The sequence below is a fragment of the Oreochromis aureus genome, linkage group 23 (assembly GCF_013358895.1).
Source record: "Oreochromis aureus strain Israel breed Guangdong linkage group 23, ZZ_aureus, whole genome shotgun sequence".
Taxonomy (NCBI): Eukaryota; Metazoa; Chordata; class Actinopteri; order Cichliformes; family Cichlidae; genus Oreochromis; species Oreochromis aureus.
The window spans coordinates 30,485,326-30,511,738 of NC_052963.1; the positions used below are offsets into that span (position 1 = coordinate 30,485,326).

At 37.4% G+C, this 26,413-nt stretch overlaps 1 protein-coding gene across 1 annotated transcript in view; it reads left to right on the plus strand.

The window, feature by feature from the left end:
• Window positions 1–26,413, plus strand: part of LOC120436365 (inactive N-acetylated-alpha-linked acidic dipeptidase-like protein 2) — a 483,232-nt gene that overhangs the window by 229,108 nt on the left and 227,711 nt on the right. Inside the window, exons 9-12 of the mRNA XM_039607291.1 lie at window positions 9,687–9,731; window positions 9,840–9,954; window positions 17,065–17,184; window positions 20,108–20,240. Coding sequence (XP_039463225.1) covers window positions 9,687–9,731; window positions 9,840–9,954; window positions 17,065–17,184; window positions 20,108–20,240 — 413 coding nt within the window. The remainder of the gene's footprint in view (window positions 1–9,686; window positions 9,732–9,839; window positions 9,955–17,064; window positions 17,185–20,107; window positions 20,241–26,413) is intronic.

The following is a 26,413-nucleotide window of genomic DNA, read 5'->3' on the forward strand; positions in this document are numbered from 1 at the left end:
TTACTTTAATCCGCTATTATGTTTTTAACTTCTTTGTATTTTTTCTATTTTCTAAGGTTGCTCATGCTTTGTAAAATATGGCACTCTAGTGCTAGTACTAGTCTTGGTTTTTAATTATTCAGATTCTTCAGTTATTGCCTTTCTGATTGTTTGAGGTAGTTAATTAAAGTTGTGGAGAAAAAGTTGTTTCATAGAACAGGTCTCACCTCTGGCCTTTGCAAAACCTTTTGTGCAAGAATACTTGTTTTTTTCTTCCGTCTGTATACAGTAGTGAATGTCCGGCCATCTGTTTGTGACTTCAAACTGAAATGCATTTGGGTTCTATGGCAGGACAATGGTCCAAAGCTCACCTCTTAGTGGGTTAAGAAAAACAAAGTGACGACTTTGGAGTGGCCTAGTCAGTGTCCTGACTTGAATCCCATTGAGATGCTGTGGCATGACCTTAAAAAGGCAGTTCATGCTTAAAAACTCTCCAGTGAGGTTGAATTACAACAATTCCACATGGGATGAGCCACAATTCCTCCACAGCACTGTAAAAGACTCATTGCTAGTTGTCGCAAACACTTGATTGCTGGGAAGAACCAGTTATTAGGTTTAGAGGGCAATCACTTTCTCACATAGGGCCATGTAAGTTGAGATTTTTCTACCCCTATTAATAAACACCTTGATTTAGAAACTGTATTTTGTGTTTAGTTGTATTATCTTTGTCTAACATTTAAATTTGTTTAATGATTCAAAACATTAAGTGTGACAAACATACAAAAAAAAAAAAGAGGAAATCAGGAAGGGGGCACAGGCTTTTTCACACCAGCGTACATAATATTTTCTTAATAACACATGTATCTCCTGAGCTGCTCAGGGTCAATCACCAGCCAGTAAGTAATGCATAAAAGGGACTGAGAGTTGGGAATTAATGAACGACAACACTTGAGAGAACGCATGTGAACTGACACGAAAGGAGCAGGGAAATCACAGTCGTAGAAGTATAGAGAAAAAATAAAATGAGCAAAGACTATTGGAATGGAAAAAAGGAAGCATATGAAGCAGAGATGAAGAAGCTAATGAGCAAGAAGAACATGGTAGAGTGAGCAAGGTATTAAGAGTGTGATTGTATTCGGCATTCAAAGCCATCCCACTGGGATCTTCTGAAGGGTTAATAATCAATGCCAACACATCGAGCTGGGCCAATTAACACACAGCTAGAGATCCACCATGACCTGGTAAATGAAGCGAAAGAAAGTGAGGGAGGAGGAGAGATTGATTTTGTTTATACAGAACTAAAGCACTGTCTGAGGAAAAAACTGTCCTCCTTTCAGTTGGTGCTATTATTCTTAAGTAGATTCCAAAATAGTTTTTGCTTAAACTGGGCAACATTGTACAGAAAGAACAACTCACAGTATTTGAAAACAGCATATGCATGTGTTCAGACATGACATGTACACTGTAAAAACATCAGTTTATAGACATTAACAGAAGCTATTGGTAAGTTATTGGACTCAAGTGTACTAACAGTATCTGCTGATACAATGACAAATAGTGTAATGATTGGGATTTGGCTTTCTTGATGAATTTGAGATTGTACTGTCCGTAAGTGTGTCTCTATGCTGTCTAGCAACATGAACCTGCTCAATTTGTTTGTAAAAGTTGACAAAAATCTGGAAGAAATCAGAAAAACGTTCAAAATGCAAAAATGCAGAGTCACGTGGGCTAATGTTCGGCCCTATTAGACTCTTTGTGTCATTGTTGTATGGGTATGTGTGAGTGAATGGCTTTTGTGTGTGTGTGTATGTGTGTGTGTGTGTGTGTGTGTGTATTTGTGTATATGTGGGCGTGTGTATATGTATGGCTTAGCCTGAGTGTCGGGCTTGCTGAGCCTTGGTCCCTGTGGGACATGGTTGTGGAGGATGGAGGTTCTTCGGCTCCTGGGGCCTTGGTGCCCAAACCCCTTGGTGGGGCAGGCTGCCTGTTGCGTCTCGTGCTCTTGGGCTCTTACCCTTTGGCCGCAAGGACTGCATCTGGGGCATCCCTCCTTCTTCCGCTAGGCTGGGCATGCAGTTATCGTCGGGATGTGTGTCTTCGGGTCTTCAGTATTCTTATGGGTCTGCGGAACATTAAGGATCTCCTGGGTCTTTCTCTGTGTGCCTCTGGGTCCTAGGGGACATTATAGTGGCTTTTCATTCTGATTATCAAGTACACTCCTTGATAAACACACACACACACACACACTCAGCTAGAAAAAAAAGATTTTGTCTTATTTTGTATTTTGTGGCTAAATGTCTTTTTTGCGTATTTTATTGGTGTCCCCACTCTCAAATATTGTTAGGGCTTAACCTTACGAGACTGTGAACCTGGACTGCTGTTGTAAACTGATGTTATATGAATAGAATTGAATAAAATTTATACTACTTGTATTGTATTACATTGCACTTCATTGGATTGAACTGTAATCAGTTCATTTGACCTGAATACAAATATGCATAGAACTGTGCAAACTGTGTAAGGAAAAAAAAAATCATCATTCCCATCACTGTCACACAATCACAAGAAGAGATTCTGCTGATTGCTCATTTGCCACCTCTGGCCTATCAGTTGCTGGATTCAACAAAGACATAAGCTACTTTAATAACTTCGTCTTCTACTTTTGTACATCCCATGCACCAAAATTACTATGGCGATATGCTGCAAACAGAATCACTATTTTACTATCACTGCATTACAAAATGACTGTCATGAAAAACAGATTGCATACAGGTGTGCCGTGAGTTAGGCTATTTTTAAATTTGATAGGAGCAATGACAGAGAAAGTTAGAGTTACAAAGAAATGGCTGTCATATTCAAATATATTTTAATAGATGTTGCAACCCCATCCACTATCACTGTAACTCAAAGTCACCAATATTTTTCATGGAATTTGGTGGCAATTGTAACAATGAGATTTACTTTTAATTCTTGCAATTGTCCTGTGAAGTTGTTTCAGTGTGCATATTATAAGCAGCTATTTTTATCCTACTTTCGGCTTCTAAAAAATGTAATGTGGACATTTCCTACCATCAAAATGCAAAGTGGTAGGATAAGATCATCCCTTTAAAGTTTGGCATTCACCTCTCACTGTTTTTTTTCTTCTTTTTCCTCTTAATAAACAAGAACAATGAATCAGGTTGGCAAAACAGGCATATCTAAAAAAATTGTTTACACCTAAAGAATAAGACAAATGATAAGAATTTGTTTGCTTCAACAAGAAAATGGCTTCTATAGCCCCACATCTTTCAAATTAGAATCCACAACTTGTTAGATAAACTAAACATTCAATTTCCTGCCACCAAATAAAAGTCTTTTTATCCTTTTGGAATTGAGGTCCCATGGATGTCTGTCAGTAGCTTTCTTTTGTTTCGTTTTTGGTTTTACTTGTATAGACAGCAATTTGTGCATCAGTTTTTCAGCTGATAGCAGTCATATATATATATATATATATATATATATATATATAGTCCTAGAAACAGCAAAGACACTGTGCAAATCCCTTGAGCTTGAAGTCTCTGATAGAGGACCCAGGCCTGAAGGATAAAGACCACCCACAGAGTGGGAAATGTATTTAGTTATCTTTTTTTTTTGTAAATGAGCACTACAAACTGTCCAAGTTTTTTACTTTCACAGTTTATTTGATGTGTTTCTTTAGTTTGTTTTAACTTATTGTTATGAAATCCTGATGGAGATACATCTGTTTTGTGGCAACACTGAATTGACTGAATTCTATTACCATAATGCAAATTAGATTTGTGAAAGTCAAAGGGTGGGGTTAAATTAATTAATTAGGAAAGGTCCCAATCCCAATACATTATTAGATTTGTACGAACCAGGATCATGATGGCTGTGAGTGGTTAAAACTGAACTGTTTTCCCCTCTTTTTCTCAATTTCCCTCTTTCTAATCTCTTGACAGCCCTTATTACCAGGACTCAAAGAGCAAAATGTAATATTTTGTTCAGGGATGTGAAAGGTTAATTGTACAGTGTATGCGCTGTCCGCGTGTGTGCATTACTATTCAGCAGTGTAGCTGAGCGCAGCACCACTGGACCTATTTTACATTCAGTGAGAAGCGGTCCTCTAACTGCTGCTGTATTCAAAGACAGCTTCTCTCGGAACTGTGCCTTCATCCATCACTGATGTGTTAGACTCGTAGTTGCCTCGCCATCCTCAATGGCACAGTCACACATTCAGACCATCTTGTGTTGCTGTTGACAGTAAAAAAGCCACCATATACATGTTGTACCATCATTTGGCACTATACATCTATACTTATTAAGCCACAGAAACAATTATTATGTTATGTATTTATATTTAGTTAGTTGGTTTCTGTCTGTCATCTCCAAACTTTTTTTTAATGTAATAATAATACAACTTTCAGAACAATAAAAATATAAAACATTTTTGAAGGTCAGCCTCTATGCTTAAACAATTTAGCCAAGAATTACATTTTAAACATTAAATGTTGTCTTTTACAGGACTCTTTTCCAGTGGTATAACTTTAATTGCCAAGAAACATTTTTACACAAAATAAATAATTGACCAAAAACAAAAATCCTTGTCAAGCCAAAGGAATTTGTGTTTGATCTAATGGCTGGACAAAGCTGGGGTGAAAGACAGCACAGATGCACTAATCATGGCAGAACAGGAACAAGCTCTAAGCACAGGAGCAACAGAGGCTAGAGTCTACCACACAAGGACATGTTATGATAAGCTAGCACATAACAGAAGGGTGCAAGATTCTTGTAGACATGGTATACGTTGAACGCCATAACCAAGTGGCTGGTATGGTACAGAGGAACAGCTATGGTGAGTATGGCCTGGAAGTTCTGAGGTCAAAATGGGATACAAACTCAAAGGTGGTTGAAAATGACCAAGGTAGTAAGGTTAGTGTGAAAAGAAAGAGAAAACTCTGGGGACCACGATTAAGCAGTTAGCAAATGAAGGAGAATTACATGAGGAAAACGCAGCCTGTTTACCACCCTGAGTAAGCTGAATAATCTTGTGAGGTCTGAATGGCAACGCTGGATGTTTTGAACTGTCGCTTATTGGGCTGATGTGTTTCAGGTGGTCTGGTCAAGTACTGGAAATGCTCCATCTCTGCTGCTCATTTCCAACAGACAGGTCTGTGAAGCAACAAAGAGTCACATATCAGTGGTAGTTTGACAGATTCATAGGTCCGTATCAAGTGGCTTAAAAGACATTACTCTGTAAACTGTCAGATACAAGGACTGGATTGAAAATGAAAAAGCAGCCAATGGCTAAAGTAAAATGTTGAAAGACCTTTAGAGTTAGTGTTCGATCCTCAGGAGCATAATAAATGAGGGCTGGCTCCAGACGTTTCCACAGTTCTGTAAGTTCTTTTTAGAAAATAATAGAATATTATGATATTAGTTTATTTAGCACTGAATTAGGTTTATCAGACTAGAAATATTTGAAAATGTTTCAAATCATCTTTCCAACGTTGCCACAGAATTCACTGTCCTTGTATCAGTGATTTAACTCTCTGCTGTCTCTCTGATCTGCTTTGCTAATTTCTCCGTCCTTACTTGATGTGCGTAAAAGTGCCAGTGATGAGTGGAGTCGTCGTTATTGGCAGCCTCTATCATCACTTGCATTCCACCTTAACACTAGCCCTGGCACCTGAATAAAGATTTCCTATCATGGCGCCTGAGCACAGGCGCCACGCTCTTAAAATGTGACAAATGCAAATGGGACGAGAGAAATCAAATGTGACTAACGTGTATGGAAACAGAGAAAATCAATTGTCTCCTCAACAAATGGATGAGCTATTAAAATGATTGTGCTCTACAGGAATATATTATCCTCAGCAGCTGCCAGCAGAGGCAACAGCAGCTCATATCCCAAGTCTGCTTGGCCCAAGAAAGCACATCGAGCTCCCACAGAGGCAATTATATCTGCAATATGCATGGGAGAAACATGTGATTTATCTGCCTGCTCTCATGCTAATAGCTCTTACATATTACCATTATAGCAAACATAAAACATGCAATAAAAACACAAATCAAAATAAGACCACAAATGTATTCTTTGCCAAAGTTAATTTGTCTGGCTCTGTTTGAAAGGAGATGGTGCATAGATGCTAAAAACTGGCTTTGAAGAAGCATTGCCATTTTCCATCTTTAATAATAGAAAAGCTTTTGACTTGCATAGAAATTGAAGCTTGGGAGTTTGGGACCAGACTTTGAACTGTTATTTCAAATCAGGATGAAGAGACATTTCTCTTCCTCACCCCATTTGTCAGTGATATTGTGAATAAAGAATTAATTAAAGCTCAGATGCTTTAGAAGAGACGAGATATGAAACATTAAAAAAAAAAAAAAAGCCTTTCATGAAACAATTGCAGCTCGCTGAAGTTTGAATAAACAGTTTTTCATCAATCTCTGTGGGGTAGAGCGGCTTCAGAGGAAAGGATTCAATCCACTCATCAGATAAAGATATTTGCCAGCCCTCAAATGCGGCCATATTAACACTTCAAAACAATCAGAGTATCTCTGCAGGCGTAGGAAAGGTTACACAGCATGGAAATAACACAGATTTTCTTGTTTTTTGAAGTTTCTGAACAGCCTTTTAGAATTATTTGCCATAAAATAAATACAGATATTGTACGCGATATCCATGCTCAATCCTATTAGTTGGAAGAAAATGTCAAGAAGAAGAAGAGGAGCCATCTGGCTTAAACAGGACACATCTTCACATGATATTGATGGGGTAGTAACCTTCTAAAATGACAGTTTTACTGGAGTCTCAAACATGGCTCCATTAAAGTTTTAATAAATTATATCACAAAATGGTAATGTGGCCCACTGCACCAAGTGACCAGTGTCCTTTGGGAATGACACATTATATATTCGCTTGTTTGTCTTCAGGGTTAAACCTGGGATTTTAGTGTTATGAAGGTCTGTAAGACAGTGTTGCTTCATTACATCATTAATACTGTGATGAACATCAGTACGAAATTTAGGTTCTTTTTTAAATCATTTTAAGACAATTTTTTTGTTCTATACACCTTCACAATTATCCTAAAAGAGGGCACTGCTACCCTTTTCGTGTGAATGTGCATGATTCGGAAACCCTGGGTCAACTTAGTTGGCAACCACCTTTGTCTGACTAGTTGGTGTGATTTTAGATGTTACTGTAAGCGAACAAGGTAAGAAGAATGTGTTGACACATAGCATATATAAATTTTTACCCAACCAAACCTGAAAGCACAAGCGAAAGTCCAGGTTTGCCTGCAATGAAATTAGCTGTGGCAGCTTATGTTGGAGTATTAACATGGATGGATGGTTTACGAGCTATTATTGCGTCCGAGGCTGATGTGATTAGCTAATTGCTTTCTTGTGGCCTTACAGCTTATGTTGTGTGTAGACACAGGTGAAACACCAGAGCCAGATGATGCTAATTAGGTTTATGCTCTTATTTGTATCCCAAAATTAATATGCATGTAGGACATTTAGGACCCTTTGTTTCACATGCTCATACAAGTTAGCTGACAACAGAAGTTCTGACTCGTTCCATAATGCTAGCTAAAAATGCTACTTTTACTAAAGGATCTGAATTTGGCTTTTAAATTTAAAGACAGATGAATGTGTTCTGAATAATTGGGTTTGGTAGGTAAGCAATAAGAAGTCTTTTCAACACAGCTGTGTAGATTGACACATACAAGCAAACACAGACACACTCAAGTCACTTGAGACACGACGTATCGTTAGAATTGGGCACGTGTCCCAAACCACAGGGAGCCCTTCCAACAGCTTGGATTATAGATGAAGGTCTTCCACACACATACACAAGAAAACACAAACTAACACAGCAACACACACAATGCCTCCTGCTGCTGCTCCTGGCGAGCTATGAGACGTGGCCTGCTGACTAGAGAATGGCACAATTGTGTGTTTGGGCCATCTGCTGCTGAGACTGATATAGATATCACACACAATAAACACACAAGCACATTCTGCAGGCATACATAAATGTTGCCCTCCTACTTACAGATAGACAAAATAGATATAGACCGTGACCCATCTTTATCAGGGCTATCCATATGTTATTCTTATATTATTTAGCATCGCTCAAGCCAAAAAAGAAATGTAGATAGATAGATATTTTTGTACTTTTGTAACCAGCTTTTGTTCAGTGCTGAAAAATGTTTCTTCAGCATGAGGATGAAATACCAGCCAGTCCAATCTGGAAATGTCTTTATTGCTGAACTTTAGAGTCCAGACCTCTCAGAGTCAGAACAATAAAGAGAGTAAACATCAGGAACCAAACAAACCTGAAGAGAAGACTCGAATAAGGCCGAAGGATCAAATTTTATTGACATCTCTTTCCTGCAATTAGGAAAACGGAAATGACAGACTGACAGCTCCTGTGAGGAGTCTGGGTGTAAGAAAGGCTTCAAAGAACTCAGCCAGAAGAAGAATTACATACAAAAAGATCTGCTTTATTAATTGATAAAAAAATAATGAAGCTCAGTTAGTCGAATTCTCCAAATGTTGAACTGCTAAATGGAGTTGGGTTTCTATGTGAACAAATACTTTAGTATAAAGAACAGTTTTGAAGAATGTCATGGGGTCTTTATTAAAAAAAGCCTTCATGTGAATGTTATGGTCATGAATGTCTTTCCAACTGTGAAATATAATGTCGTAGAGGACTGCAGGCTCATGTTGCGTGCTGATACCTTTTCCCAGTTTAAAAGCACAAAAAAGGGAATATTCACAGATTCATAGTTCTCGTTCTTGTGCACAAACAATTTCAGTCAGTTCCTTATGAGTTATACGGGTTTATCAGACTACATTTTTATGGTATTACAAATTTGATGTTCCATGTAGCATCTTGAGGCAATTGTTGTTGTGATTTGGTACTGCATAAATCAAATTGAATTAAATGGAATTGAAATTGCTGACAGCTTGATAGATTTTTATCATGTTTGGAATGGCATCCTGTTTAATCCTCACTCAGTTTTAACAAAATAGTTTTTTTTACTGGTCCATGACCTCACAGTAATTCTGAAAAACATTTCAAGAACAGTCTGACTCAGATTTGGCCAGTCTCCCATTGTAGGTCATCTCTTTGAGGAGTGCTGCACCAACTCAAGAGTGGCTGCTGTTTTTAGATCATTAATTGGAGGTCCCACTTTGAAGACTTGCAGTTGGGCATCTGCAATTTGCACATGATCTTTTCCAATGTGTCAAATTATCTACCCTTCAGCTGGAATACTTTTGTTCTATGAAGACAATAGTTCAGGCAACCAGATATCATGAGCTAAACTGGTAATGAGTGAAGATAAAAAAACAATATGTCTAAAAATAAGTGCAATTTTTCTGGAAGTTTTCCAGAGGTGCACAAAGAGACAAACTAAAAAGGAGATGTATAAAATTTAAAGCAGTTTTTGTTAAATTTTACAGAGAAATATAGATGCTTTACAGCTTGACAGTTTGCAATGCTGTGGGAATGACGGTCATTATAATTTCACAGCTTTTCACAGTATTTGTTCATGATTCATTATTAAACAAACACAATCACTTATCAAGTAAATTTGCTTAGGAAAACTAAATACATTTCAATGAACAGTTCTGGAAAGTAATGGGATCTTGCTTTCTGTTTATCTCCAAAGTGACAAGTCTTTCTCCACCTTTTCTAGGTCTTTTTCAAGCTTGTCAGATGACAGTGAAGAGTCAAGAGCCAGGTACCTTTACAGGCAGTGGGTGGGACTTGGTTTAACTGATGTCCACCTATCCAATCACACTGTTCTGCTCAGTCTGCCTGGTTCCACACCCAACACCATCACTGACAGATCTAGCCACGAGTGTTTCATGCCAAACGGGACCCCGTGTGACCAGCGTGGACCAAATGACCTGCCAAAGCAGCAGTTCTCCTATGCTGCATACTCTGCCATGGGAAGCGTGCAGGTATGGTTGTGCTGTGTTGTGTCATGTTGACATTTCTTGAAACGAAGGCTGTGTAACCTTTCTGGTTGCTGGAACCCGGTCCTAGTCTTTCTCACCCCTAACTCCAGCCAGGGTCATGAACAAAGGTCATGGCAAGAACTTTTACGTTCTAATGCTGATAATTTGTTTAACCAAAGCTCAGTGTTGAACTGTTGTTTGATTTAATTGATATAACTGTCTAAACAAGAAGTTCACATATGTTATATTAAGCAGCTTTTATATTAGCAGGTTGTTTGAAATGCAGAAAGCCCCCAGAGGTAATGCATAGAACGTGGACAGAATAACTAGCTGTGGTCAGGTAAATGCAAGTAATTGATTTGTTAGACTGAATAATGCACTGTGTTCAAATCTAAAAATGAGGCAGTGCAATTAAGTTTGACAAAAAACAAACAAAAAACAACAAAAAAGCTCATCAAAATTAAATTGAAAATTAAGGCAGATTCATTGACAGTCGATGGCCAAAAAAACATTCTACTCAACAATGTCTTCATTAAGCTTTGTTATATTTTTGTATGTGTTTGATAAAGGATGTGCTTTGGAATACATTTTTTATACCAATTTTAACTTCTTTAAATGATGTTGTTGAATGAAAAAATTAAATATATTAAATCTCCACAGGTAACTGAACAAAGTGGAGTAGAGTCTTTAAAATGGGTCATACTCAACATGTTTTTTTTTCTTTTGTTTTTCTGTATTTTTATAGAACCAAAAGGGACATTTTCTTAAAGGCTGTCCAAAGCCACCTCTTTCAGATAACCTCGTTAATACACATTATATATTACATACACATTAGAAAGATAATTATACACTTGTACAACAGAATAACACCAATGCACTCAATGCAGAGATCTTAAGAAAATGTTTTCATAGTAGTTGTGTCATGCACAGTGCACAGTTAATCTTTTTACCATCCTTCAAGAGTGTGAAGGTTAATGGAAGTCATTATGTATGTAGTCCACCCACTCTAGCTAGAAGACACACAGACATGCATACACAAAGCATACAGTCACACTATTTTTAGAGGGTTTTACTTCTCTGTATCCTGGGAACAGAGAAAGGGGTTGAAGGAGATGCTTGTTATTCCCTTGAGCCCCTGCCCGGCCTGAGGGCAGATGAAAAGTTGGAGTGATTCTTTGAATACCAAGTTTTCTTCTTCTTTTCTCCCCCTTCCTCTCCCTTCGTTCTCCTTTCTCCGCTTTACTCGATCCATCCAGCTGTCCACTCGTTGAAGTCTACCCAAAGGAGGGTCACAGTCATCCATCACTTTATTATTTCCTAGCTCTGTTCCTGCACGCTGCCTTGAATTAAGCGGTGGTTTGCAGGATCTAAACATGGCTTTCAGACAATTAAATATGGCATTTGTGATGGATGGATTGGGCCCAGAGCAAGTATACTGGACTAATAAGTCCTGCTGTTGGTGGCCCTGCTTTGCTGGTGCTGCACTGTGTGCTCTAAAAAATAATAAGTTCAACTATTGTGTTAAATTTGAAAGTAAAATACAATAACGGCAGCTTGTATTATTAATTCTTGATCTGGAACAGAAGAAGATGATATGACCATGTTCATTATGTTGCTATAGGCAAAGTGTATTTCAGTGAAGGGCCTCGTTTACACAGCATGGTTAACTGGACTGTTTTAAGTGGAAAAGAAGTTGTTCAGTTAAGTAATAACAGAGAATGGCAACAGATGTGGGAAACTCTACGAGAGATAGACCCAGTTGCCACAGGACCCTTAGGACTTCTATAGACCGAACAGTGAAAATACAATAGCAGTGTCCCAGGTGTCATGAACATCCATGAAGAACAGAAAATCCTTCTGGTATAGCATGCATTCACCAGAGGATGTTATCCATCAAGTGAAGCAAGATACCAGCCTCCCTGTAGAGCCTCAGGGCCATTCGGTCACAGCTGTAAGAACACAGTAAAACATGCAAGACATGCATGCAAAAAAGTTGTTAGACAAAGTATCGACCAACATAGGAACAACTAGGAACTTCGGTTTTTTGCAGTGTTTTTCTATTATAAAAGGTAAAATCTATTCTTGATTTTTTTTTTACCTAAAGCTCTATGTGCTGTTTCTTATCCCCCCAAAATAAATTAGATCGTCATTATGCTGCTTGAATATCAAAAATTTTCAGTCAGTTTGCTTGTCTGAATATCTCTGCTTTAAAACTTTTTTTTTTTTTTTTACTTTAAAATTGAAGTAGCTGTCATGTAAAGTGGATATGATTCTACTCTTGCCTGATTTACCAGTAAATAAATACAAGCCTTGTTAATATGCGTTCTCTCTGGAGTCAGTAGATTAGTTTCTAAGAGCTTCATCATGTGAACATTCGATAGATTTATAATGGTTTCTAAAATTGCCCAATTTGTCTTATTTTAAAGGGAATTAATCAACTATAAGAAAAAGCTTGCTGGACTGCTTCTTTTCCTGATAATCTATTCAGGAATTAGTATTAAAAAAAAGAGAAATAACATAACTAACATAAATAAATAAATAAATAAACAAATAAATAAAATAAATCACACCCAATTGTTAAAGAAAGTGTAAAAAAAATGCCAGCATTTATTCGTAAATGGAGCCTTACTTTTTCTGCAGTGTTATACTGGCCACCTCCTTTTATGAGGGGTTTTGTGTGTCTGTGTTTTAAATGAAGTTAAAATTTGACCAAAGTTTTGTAAATAATAGGTGTTCTTGACATGAATTATTAATAGAATATGATAAACTGAATTCACTTCAAATCCACCGGCTGAGCAAACGTCAGTATTGAAAGTAATTTTATGTAAACCCACAGGCTCAATTATGTGACTCAACATCACACTGTAAAAAAGCTCGCTAATGCTTTATAAAAGCTCACTTTTAAGCTTTCCAAGGATGGACTGTTGGGAAAAGATTCTGACTAATTCAACACAGGTAGAGTTAAAAATACTCGTCCTTGATACTTTCCCTTTTCTCTTTTCACTTTGTCATCCTTTTTTTTTCATTGTCATTTTATGAATTTTCCTTTCCATTGTCAGTTATACACATACGGATACAAACATACACCATATAATGAATGACTGGAGTAATTGGAGATACAGGAATGCATTTGCTCCCAGAAAGCTTTATAAATGGCTATTCTGTATTGTCAGGCAGCACTGCCATGGTCCATTGCCTACTGAACTCTGACCAAGGGGCATGTGCATGCAGTTAGAGGCTGTACATAGATACATAAATGTGGTATTACTCGAAGTCTCAAAAAAAAAAAGGAAGAAATATTTCGAGTGTGATCATGTCTGTCCTTTATAAAGTAACTCGTGAAAATTGAAGGTGATGGCGGTAAAGATTAAAGCCATGCTCAGTCTTAATCATCAATCAGACTTTTGAGGTACGGTGCTACTAGTAGTGTTGTCTTTACAATTTCACAAATTTTAAAAGTGCTTCATCATCATTGTTTTAACTCAGTGATTTACATGCCTTTGAAGTCAGTCTTTGATTGGGGAAGGTTAGGTGTGTCTCAAAGTGGAAAATTCAACAAAACGTGAAAATCGTTTCTCCCTAAACCACTTTCTAAACAGAGAGGCTGTCAGAGGTTTCAAGAAACTTTATTTTAAAATTTAAAGTTTGGGGGAAAGCAATGAGAGAAAAAAATGCAAAAACACCTAGTGCAGTTTATAAAAAGAATAAATGGATAGTGGCTCACACCTAGTTGTTAATAAAGAGGAGTGATGCCATAGCAAAGCAGATAAAGTGGACTATGACAGCTACACACAAGAATCTGATATTTCTTTATTAACTTTACCTTAATGCACGTAGGATGGAGAATGATACACCCAACCCCGGGTGAGATGCCCTGGGGCAAGAGCTGACATCTCCACTGAGACTGCTTGAGATTTAGAGGTATTTGGGAGTTTAGAAAGAGTAAGGATATAATGTATGAAGCATTGCCCTTTATGAGAAACTACTTTTGGCCTTCTGCTGTCAGAACCAGAAGGAAGAATGGAGTCAACCTTTCAGCTACTACCAGACTCACTTGATTTACTACACTGCTGTTGGACCACAGGACAATGGTGGGTTAATAGGGATGGTCATAACTGCTGCTAGAGGACTCCCACTGTGGCTAGTTCTGGAGATGCAGATAGGAGTCTAGTTCCTCTTAAAGATTTCTTTTCAGAAACAAATGTCAAATAATCCGTCCCCTGCCAACAGTGAAAACTTGAGCTTTGTGAAATATCTACGTTGATGGTTTACACGCCATCATTTCACAGAGGGCCTCTCAGAGTGCTGTTACACGAGATGTTTGAGGAAACTGGCAAGAACAGCAGCTAAGGTGATGGCAAAAATGCCTACATTTTTAAAAACTAATAGAATATGGCTTCCATCTGTGAGGAAAAACATTACATTTTTGTTGCTTAAGGCTCACGTTGGAAGTTGCTGTAGCATTATCTTTGCCTATACCAATACAAGCAAGACTTTGCATTCAAACAACCCCCATAACAATAAAGTACTATAAAAATGTCACAAGTTGCACGTGCTTGCTCCAGAAGCTTAACAATATGTCATATGTGTGTTTCTACAAGTATACAGACAGTAAAATAATATATATATATATATATATATATATATATATATATATATATATATATATTAAATCTAAAAAAAGGAAAATACATGAATCCTTTTGCAGTTAAAATTCTGCATTTGTAACTATTTAACTATACTTTTGCTTACATATCTTTCCTATACAAATTTTTCTCTAGGAACATAAATCCTCAGAGAAATCAGGACAATTTCTTATAGAAAGTTTAGTTGCCTTCCTGCAAAATATATCCATGTACTATAACATATGAAGAAATATCCAGACTCAAGAGTTTTTAAGATCCAGTCAGGCCACTTCTACAAATAAATGTATAATAGTACATTTTCCTAAATTGCATTAGTGCCAGACACACAATTGTCTGTCTCAGGCAGGCCTTCTTTCAACCTGTCCCCTCATGCTGTCTGACATAACGTCTGTATGAAGGTACGGCTTCCACTTGATGTGATGAGACTTAATTGCAAGGTATGTGCAGGCTTTAATCAGCAGACTATGGAAAAAAAAAAAGAAAACCTTAATCGTCTTTCTTTTCCTTGTATGGCTGGTCTAATTCACATCATCATTTCTTCTTTCTTCATATGTTGTATGCATTTAGAAACAGAGACTGAGATATAAAATTATTGCAATTATTTTGTTTTTTTAATGTGGTCCATATTTTTCCTTGCTTTGTGCTTATTTTCATGCAGATTAGAGTATTCTTATATATTAAATCCGTATAATCAGCCACAGCCACATTTTTACCTAATATTGTAGAAGTGCCTCTCCTCTGAAAACAGCTCTGAACATCTGTGCGGGGCTGAAAGACTTTGTGGGGTATTCTCTATGTTGTTTAGCACAAGGACATTGGCAGGGCATCATTTGGGACTCAGTCAAAGGATGCTCACATTTGGACTCTGTCAATCAAAGCCTTTGGGTCCATGTGCTGTTCCTCGAGTCATTTCTTAGGCTGGAGGTCTGAAACAATTGTCGCAGCATGCGGTACAGTAACATTTGCATGGACGCCAGGATGTAGAGTTTCCCTGGAGAACATTGTACCATAACTAGACAATCCACGTACTAAACTTTGCCCATCATTGAATTTAATTTTATATTAATTTTACATACACTGGGTCCGCTCACACCTACGATCCTTAAGTATAAGATTGTGAGAATGCTGGTTTTAGCAAAGACATAAATTAATTCCTGATTGAATGATTTCATCTCTGATATTCACATATTCACATTTATTTTCTTCTCATTCAAAAAAGAAATTTGCATACATGACAAGCCTGCACTTAAAAATACATACAGAACAGAATTAGGATAAGATACTGGACAGAGTCGGTATATATTGGTCAACCAAAACCTGATTTGACTGACAGGCTAGGTTAAAAGGAAAGATGTTAAAAAAAGAGGTTAAAAAAATTATTACCTTAACAGGTGAAAGATGCTCACTGCTTCAGCCAGACAGAGGACACTTACATCGTTAATTTTATTACCTTGTCAAGATGAAATGAAAGAATAAAGCTAGAGAGGAAAAGGAGATTGATCTAGTTTAAGCAGCGCCATCTCAATCCGTATAGAATTCTTCTGTATTACAATTTGCTGTGTCTTGTACTGTTCTATGGCTTTCAGTTTAAATGGAAGACTTTTATGATGCAAATTCAGGCAGGAGATATAAATCTCTCTCGCTCTCATGTACTGGGGTCCCCTGATGCAAAAAGATGTGTTCTCTCTCACTTTCTCGCATTCACACAGTCGGGCAGTCTCTACCCCTCACTCACATCCACCCTACTGCGGCATCGTGTTACACTCGCCCCCAGGCCACATGAAAAATGAATCAGGCCCAGGTGAGGAAGTAGTGATGGGTGGAGTAGGGTAAAAGAGAGAGACTAAGAGAGAGAGAGAGACCCCAAAAAAGTAAATCTTTGACTTTCCTCAACAGCTTCTAGGTCACTTTAATTTGGGAGGTGATAACACTTGCTCAGTTACCCAGACATGCATGCAGACAAAAGTACACATGCGCACACACACTCACATACAAATGCAAAGAAGACACTTCGTCAAAGTGATTTCGGGATGCTGCAAAGTCAACAGATTCTTTGGTAGTAATATTCTATGTAGTAAATTCTGGGCATGCACGTTGGTTATTGCACATTTTTTGTTGTTGTTTGGTTGGTTTTTTTTCGGGGGGGGGGTCCTCAACAAGCTTAAAACTGAAAGTCATTTATTATTGTCCTAGTGAGCAGCCAATGTTTTTTTTTTCATTCAATCAATTGTTTATAAGTCAGCATCTCACTTTTAGACAGTAAATATAAAGATCGGATATCCAGAGTAAGGCCATGCAGGGATTATGAATTATTCAGTGAGCTTCCATTTGACTTGGCATATAAATTCATAAATGCCACCTAAAATCTGGGTGGCGTTACCCTCAAACATATTAATAAACGATCAGAGTTTTTAATATTAATTTATTATCGTAGATCCCTGATGTTCTGCTTGTTTTTCCTCGCCAGGGTGAGGTGGTGGACATCCAGTACGGCAGTGTCGATGACCTAAGAAGAGCCAAAGAGACCCTGAACCTCACCAACCAGATTGCTGTTGTCAAACTTGGCAAAATACCTTTACTATACAAGGTAAGATAGAAAGCTCCACAAAGTAATACTCACTATACTGTGCCAATAAAGGTATCAAATGATATGGTCTGAAATGGTAATCCTGCAGCAGGAGAAATACTGAGGAATGAAAGCTTTTGATCTTTAAAAAAGTCCAAGGTATGGCTCAAAAATGATTTTCTTATAATATCAGAGCTTCAAAACAGAGTGTCCTAAATGAAGTACCTTTAACTTGCATGGAAAAGTAACACACTGCCTTCTGAATCTAACTGTAGCTTGTTGTACAGGGATTTTTTACTCAATAGCACCTAGCCCACGTGGGTTGCCATACATGACTAATTCTTCTGTTTGCCATTACCATACCTAACTTTTTTATCTGCACCTCCTTAGCACAATGACATCTCAATCCATTTGCTTCATGAGCAGTAACATTAGCAATCCATTGATTTATTAGGGTTGTTTCTCCTTGGATGTCTGCCACATTCTGCTCAAAGCAGTTTTCCCATCAATAAGAAGATGACAGGGAAAATATATGTTCCAATCCAGTTAATTAAAACATAAACACATACTAACATGTTAATTACCCTGCTCATTAATATTGTTTCACTTTTCATTTAATCAAAATGAATTCTGTTGAAAAAAAATGAAGGCAGGCTCTACAAGGACATAATCAGCAATGAAATTTAAAGTTAATGTAAATGTATTGGATCCATGCATTGCATTGATTACTACGATACATAAATGCCAACCTTGACACTACATTGTGTAGTGATTAGAATAAATTATGATCTGATAACATGAACTTGCGATACAGAACACTTAGTCACCAAATCATTGTTTTGATTCAGCGGCCAGTCAGTGTATAAGAAAACTCTTTGTGCACGCGTTGTGCATTAAACCAACCTAACCTGAAAGAGATCATTAGGTTGGGTTAACAACATGAATATATTTTAATAAAAGGGAACTATTGAATTTTATTTAAATTACAGATGTCAAAATTCTGCAGAAAATTATGTGGATGTATTTGGGAGAGTAATGCTTTTACTTTGAGTAAGGGAAAAGATCAAATTTGATGCTTAACTCAGTTTGGACAAAAATACATCTGTGCTTGTATTCAACATTTCCAGGAGTTAGATTTTTTAAGCATTGTATTTTTAACATTCTGGAAAGCCAACGTGGTAAGACGTTTTTGTAAAGATGATCATTATGTATTTAGAGTCACTCACAGACTTGCATAACCTCAGACAAAAATACTTTTTCTCATTGTTATTCTGCTATAATTGAAGGGATACTTTTGTACTTAATTCCTTTGTTTCAGATGTTACGCTACTTTTGTATGTTAAGTTATTGATAAATGACAGCCTAATGAGGTATAACAGGAGTAAATGGAAGTTAGCAAGGGAAGGAGAGGAAATGTTTAAAGTGAGGTCACTGTACTTCATCTTGCATTTGCTTGGTTAGACTTCTAAAAATCCATTAAGTGAAACAGCTGTCACATGGGGCCCCTTCAAGCAACAGGCGGCTGACCCATTTTTTCCTCTTCACCCATAGTTTGTGACAAATTTGAGCATGTGTGTTTCATAATGTCTCTATGTACCAGTGGCTGAGAGAAATGATCACTCTTTACATAGAAGTAGGGAAGGATGATTGATGAGAATTGTACTCTCACTAATGAGTGTGTGACGGTGACTGCAGGGCCTAATGTTACACATGCAGCTTCAGTCAAATTTGACACACACACACACTGATGTGCTTATCAGTGTGTTTCAACGTATTTGGCTCCATTAATAGCAGCTAATTTTGTAAAGACATTACTAATTGCATTATGCTCTTATTTCAGTATATTTTCCTACTGTTGCGTATTTATTCCTAAAATCTTTGATATCCAATTATCATAAATTTGAGTTGACTAAACATTTTTCAGCTTGTGTTCTTCTGATTTTGGTTTTCCACAAATTTTTCTGCTTTTCTCACGAACTACAAACTGTGTGTATGTGTGTTGTACATGTGTTTTTGTGGGTGTGCATGTTTTGTAAGTGACCGGTCTTAGGAACAGTCGCAGAACACATGCATAATAGAGAAAAGAACCATTAATTTGCCTTTTGGTGTGTATAAACTGCATGACTTTCGTGTGTATAAAAAATACGTGTATTAAGGGATTTTCATTAAAAGAGGCTGATTTTTGAGTTTGTGTGTGTCTGTGTGTCTCTGAGTCCATGCCTGTGTTGTGTCCCTGTTTTCCAGTGAAGGACAGAGTTGTGATGAGAGTAGAGTGACCGTGGTTGGTGTCACATATTCAATAAAATAGTCATCTACGCTCATAAAAAACAAGGACACTACATCTTCCATGGACAACGATAAAATACTGTGCTACACAGTGGCAGCTGCAGCACACTTCATCTCTCTCAGAAACACTTCTGCATTATTATCAGTGAGGGTGACTACATAAACACAAGTGTAACCTTTGATCAACATGAAAATCCGAAACTCTCTCACTGTGTTAATTTTGGTCATATAATAGGAAAAAAACTTCAAAAAAATATTAAGAAGTCATATCAAAACTCTTTTGATGTATTGTTTTATTAGAGCTAAATTTTGAGTTGTGACTAAACATTAGTCTACACATTGATAAAGGAGGAGATGAAGTACGCCAAAACTCATGTCAATGAGCATCTCAGAGTTTCTCCACAGCATGCTTTACCATGACTGTGATTTCACCCACAGTAATGTTTAATTCTTAATGTTGCTGAATTAATGCTTAATGTTCTGACTTATCACCATCTACTGCATGATAGTGAAGTATATATTTACTTGAGACAGTGTTTATGAATAAAATAACTATATGAAAAAGGAATCTGGGTTTGCACGTCTTGTCTTAATAGTGATGGTATACACAGATATTTGCTATTTCTGTTTTCATCATTGAATCTTTGTGTTTGTCTAGCTATCCCTGCTGTCTGAGTTGGGTTTTGGAGGTGTTCTTCTTTACATTGACCCCTGTGATGGTCCCCCCAGTCGCCACACTTGGCGTCAAGCCTTTAGAGTCACTTTAAACCCTGGAGGAAATCCTGCAATTGGTAAGTGAGCAATTTGTGTTTTTCATGTACATTTTTTTTCCGGAAGTTAATTCAGTTTGAGCTTATTTTTATAGAACTACTTCACAACAACGGTAAAGGCATTTTATTTCCTAAGGTAAACAATGGACAGGATTGGAGAGAGAATTAAGATAAGATAAGATAAGATGACCTTTATTAGTCCCACACGTGGGAAATTTGTAATAATTCCTATTATTACACAATCTATGAGTAAGTACAGTGGGAAGGAAGAAATCAGCCTCAAGGGTGGGCAGTCATTTGCCACTGTTGGTAGGTTGGTACTAAGGGGAAGGAGAAGACAGAAAAGGCATGCATCGAAAGGCTACAACCAATGCTTCTTTTAAGGCTGAAAAAGTTCAGATTTGGCTAAACTAGCTAAATAAGCAGAGTTTACATTTTACAGGGTCAAAAGTAATAAGTCAGTTAAAAGTACAAGTACAAGTTACATTATAGGCAATAGGCACCCTTTAAGCACAGGTTAAATCTGTGTGATCACCTGATTTGTGCTTCTGTGACTGTGGTTTATTGTATATGGGCTCTCATTATCCTAGTTGTTCCTTTCCGAATCCTTATCATTGTGTAAAAGTGGAGTTACTGTAGGCGTGTGATAGCAAAAGTGGTAAAAACAAACTTCCCATGTCAATCCATAGGATTCTCATGTAACAACAAAAAACAGGTTTAATTTTCTGTCAAAGATATTTTCCAATACAAACTTTCACTAGCTGGGCCAATGTCCTCATTTTAGGTTTGACAGCGTTTTAGTAGGTAAAGGTGAATGCTTGGACATGAATTGAGCTGCGGTTTGGGGAATGTCTCGAAGGGGACTGGCGACGGCTCCCTGGCCTGGCAGATCCCCGTGTACTAAATAGAAATGAAGAAGTTAAAGAATTGAGAACAAGGAGGGAGGGTGGGTGGGGCACATAAATGAGAATGAACAGCTTGCACAACTGGGGGAACCTATATAGATGACAACCGGAAGGAGCGTGTTTGGAGGCGTGGTCCTGCTCCTGAAATTCCAATACATAGGCTCCAAAACAACTTTTACAGTAAAGCGTATCCAACTTGCAAAAAAAAAAAAAGTAATGCATTTCTCCAAATTAATCAAATGTAATTTGCTGAACAGTCGGACAATAACTGTCAGCTGTCAGTTTGTTTTGAAAGGGTAAAAACATATTCCTGCTATTCTTATCTAGCTAGATACTGATGATAAGTACACAAACTGCAGGCTTATGACATCTGCCTGCATGACCCCTCTGATGGGAAAGCATAAGAATATCAAAGAGAGTGAGGGCATGTCATGGGGTGACATTATGTTCTGATTTACTGGGTATTTCAAAGTCATAGTCTGTGAGCAAAGCCAAGCTGCAGCATGGAACAAATAAACCTGCTTAGCATTAGTCAAACCTATAAATTATATTTATTAAAAAAAACAAAAAAACAATAATGACAACACGTGGTTCAGTTAAACCCCTGCCTTTAAGTAAAGCTCGGTTCAATAACAGTTCTCTCTGGATACTGGTCAGTGCTTGAAAATTACCTTGATCTCTGGCAGAGGATTTAATATCTTTTTGACTCTGTTCTACTGTATTTAAATCACTCTCCCAAGATGAATGACCTCTCTGACACTGTCTTGTCCCTACTTCCTGTTTTTCTGCCTGGTCTGGTCAATAGGGATATGTCATTACTGCTGAAGTATCTTTAGTCCTTGTAAGAGTCCCAGCACCACAGTGGCAAGACCCACTAGAGCCCCACCAGATGTCTGGGCTGCTGTGTGAGCATGTGTAAGAGTGTATATGTGAACGGGTGTGTTGAGCTGTATATAAGTGGAAGAGAGAGAGACAGATGCTGGCTGTCTGATCTCTCACCAATCGCAATGCTCTCAGGTCCCTTGTGCTAATGCAGCTCAGAAGAACAGAGGATGTGAAAGGACACCTCATTACTCATATAAACCATACTTTATTCAACTGCAAGAGTCTGCCAAGATTAATATCTGTGTTTTGTTGCTCAAAAAAATACATTCAGTGAAATTGATAATAAGAAGCGTCATGTGAACACGTTACAACCACGATTTAAATATAAATTAAAGTACATTAATATGCTGATGTCTTCTTAATGTGTGATACTTTTTATTGTCACCGATTCTCAGCAGTGGTTATTTGTTTTATTACCCCCCACATATACCACCAGTGAAGTCTTCTCATCAATAAATAAAAGAGTTAGTCAGGGTGCCCTTAAAAATCCATCCGTCCATCCATTTTCTTCTGCTTAACCAGTAAACCTGAAACTTGAACTCCTAATCCTTTATGCTTTTTTAGCAAGGAACCACATATTGTAACTTGGTAATTTAAGATTTTTGGAGAAAAAAAAACAAATGTAAAGTTATTAACAATTTGCAGTATCCTTCAATCATACTCTATGATTGAAAATTTGAATTTACCAAGAATTTCAATGGGTGCCCGACAAAGACTTGACTTAAAAATGTGATGCTAGAGCTTTCTATGTATTTCACATATAGAGAAATAAAGTGAATGGGACATTTTTATGTAATTTATTAACACTGGCTTGCATTTTAAAGATCTAAAATTATGATGAAAATACCAAGGACATCTATACTGCTTTATGCAAGTTGATAAAGTAGTGATTCAAAGGGAAAGAAGAGGTCATAATTCTGTTGTTGACTCCAGGTAACTAATAGGAGGTATTCCCAAGATAGCTAACAAGTTGTCAAAATTTCTTCTAGTGTGTTTAATACATGTAAGGAAAACTTACATTTGCCAGTCTTCCCAGCAGTAGACTTTCACGCCAAGGTCAGACAGTGCAGTCAGAGAAATTGCATAAATGGCCAAGAGCTACAGCTCAGACTTCACATGCCGCAGAATGCATTTTAATGTTACCATTATGGGATTTGAAAGTTCATGATAGTACAATTTGATAAAAACTGAACAAGTATGGCTTGTTTGGAAGGGTTCACAGGAGAAAAAGCCCTTTATGTCTAAAAAGAATAGTGCAGAATGGCTCCACTTTACCTAGGTGTGTCTGAACAAACCACAAGACTTATGAAGCAAAGTCCTTTGGGAAGATGAGACCAAAGTAGAGATGTCTGACCATAATAGTGCCATGTTTGGAAAAAGAAAAAGAATAAAGGTCTCAACCAGATTTAAATTATGTGTCAGGACATAATGAAAGTGAGATGATAACTTCAAGTTATTTCAACTAAAAGTGGTTCTATAACCTGCTGAATAAGTGGGTCTGCTTAGTTTTGGAAACTTTGCTTTTCACATTACTACATAATGACAAAATTGGCACTGATACTCAAATAAGCTGCACTTTTACTTTCACTATTCGTTTTTGTTTGCTACCATCTGTCAGTGCCTTTGTTTTCCTTTGTAGAATGGAGGCTAGCGGAACAACTGAAGTACATGTGGCACTTTTATTTGGAAAGTGTCTAATTGTTGGAGATCATTAAAAAATGGTCAAGATATTTTTTTTTGCCATTTTAACTACATGCAAACCATTTATTACATTTTTTTTTTTTACATATGAAATGGTGTTCTACATTATGAAAAATATCATTGTGAATATGCTTTTGCCATACAAGCAGAATGAGAAGATATTATGCCTCAATTTTATAATTGTAGTTGGTCTAAAATCTGCATAAAACCTTCCCTGCTTGCCGCTAACAATCAGCTGCCTTTCTTTAGTTTTAAATGAATCTTCATGAGGTCAAGATGAAAATTGGATCCATTAGTGCAATAAAGTAACCTGCACCATTATTCCATAAAAAACATCCATTTCTGAAAGACGTCTGTGTTAAAGTGCTCCACCTTCATTACAATATATTATATTTGTTTTTCAATGTGACAAAACTGTAGGGTTGTCTAAAAACATGTCTAACAAGCCTTTAATTTACTGTATCCTAAAGTAAGCATCACTGCGTCTCCTGGTGGTGAGGTGGAGAATGAGATGTAGAATACAACATAATAATAATAATAATACCCTGTATAATAATATCCTGAGGTTTCTAGTCATTTCAGGGTGGATCTATCTTTTTCACATGCCCTTGTGTTAAGCAGTTACAATTTACTGAAATGTAGGCCAGTTTCTTCCCCAACCAGAGGCATATTGTGCCGTTTTGTGAGACTTTTAAAAAGCTGTTGTGGTGCACCTGCTTAAGTTGAAACGCTTTTTTCTTTCTGGGCCCTTGGTGTTTTAAGAGCTTTAAAACACACTTGGTTCTCAGTGGTGTCAAAAGTAGCTCCCTTTTCAAATGGAAAAATAAGACACAAGAAGCTGTCAGTGGTGCTTCCCAGTGGAAATGCTGCCAGTGGAAGTGCCTTTTAGAGTAAATGTAATTCCACTGTTTGGAGGGCTCTGTATAATGTTACCCTAGACTTTCCCCCGCCTCTCAGTGTATTGTTTGGACTTTGTTGTCTTCCTCACTCTCTACTCTCTCCTCCTCCTTTCTGAGCTTGTTAATTTGACTCTTCCTAGCAGCTTTGTATCACTGCTATATTGTCTGCTGAGACAGCTACAGCAAATCAAACTGTATGCACTCTAACACCCGCAGTCTTTCATTCACAGTCGTGGATATTTGTATGCATTCACTGTTTAGGTGTGGGTTGTTGAATGTTGGAACCTTTGAGAAGAACTAATCATTTTGTTTGCATTATTTTTTTTTTTAAATGGTAAGATGGTTTTAAAATGCTCACCCCTGCTAAGTTTCTTGTTTCGTACTTATTTATTTTCCTTCCATACATGTCTGTTAATGTCACATACTGTAGTACATGCGTGAAAAGAGAAAAAAATCTAGTTGTATGCAGATTCCTGCAGAGCCCACAGTGTTTGCTTAGATATCATCAGCAGGTGTTCGCTGTCAGCTTTACTCCACATTGCTCCAACATTCATCTAGTTTGATGTGCACCATGCTGCTGTAGCATTCATTTATTCTCTGAAGAGATGCCACAGCTTGGATTTTCTGGCTTGCCATATAACTGTCTTGACACTTGGTATAAAGTTGAACCAGTGCCAACACAAAAATCTGTTCTTATAGAGACACACTCAAATGACTGACTCAGAAAACATTGGCTGCAATGTTGTTTGTGTGGTGTATAAAAGCTTGATTACCTTGACTTTAATTTGCAAACCATAGTTGTAGAGTTTCACTTAGGCAGTTAATAAACAATATAGTTCGTGGAGCGTCTTCTTACTATAATCATTGCATGTATGTATGCATCCTATCTAATCTTCAACAAGTCAGCCAATCTCAGACATTAGGCAATTATAAACATCTGCATGCTTTTGAAATCGGGAAACAAAGCACTATGAATTAGCATTTATGGCTACATTCCAACCAGGAACTGATAAAGGTTAATTTTAAGTATTTTTAATGTGATCTATTCGGCAAAATGTAAGCATATAAAAGGCTAAAATTTCATTTAAAGGAAAACATGAGCAGTACCTAACTCTTCCTGACATTACAACAGCATTTTAATACGCTTCGGTGAGCTACTGGAACAGGAAGTGGAGAAGGAAAAAGAATAGGGAAATGTTGGAAGGCTACTACAGATGTAATCCCAGTGGAAGGAGGTACATGAAGACGATTTGGGAGATATGAAATTTCAGACACCCAGCATCTAGACTAACAGCAAAATAACTAGTAGCCCAGAGTTCAAACATCCGGAAGGAGCAACTGCTATCATAACTAGAGACTGACAAGGTACAACGCAAACGCTACGGCAAGGGGGGAGACTACTTTATACTTTTACTTCCTACATTTTTAGACAAATATCTGTACTTTCTACTCCTTACATTTTCAAAACAGGCTTTTTTGGGGGGAGTTTTTCTAAACAGTAACACACGAAAGAAAATCCTGTTCTTGTATTAATCACTAGGAGATGTTGCATAAAGAGACATGCGTGTGTTAAAAGTAGGACAGTGGTTTGGTTTGTTTTTTGGCACAACACCGGAACAACTGCAGGTGTCTATAAGTTGCGGTTAGGGTACTCCGGCGTCTAGCTAGCCCTGCAGAAGAGGAGCGAACATAAAGGGGGTGACTTTTTTTAAGTGGCAGGTAATTTGAAATGCAACGTTTCTTTTAGCTCAACAAACATCAGCAAACACACAAACTGTTTGTGTGCAGTTTGTCTCACAGTGTG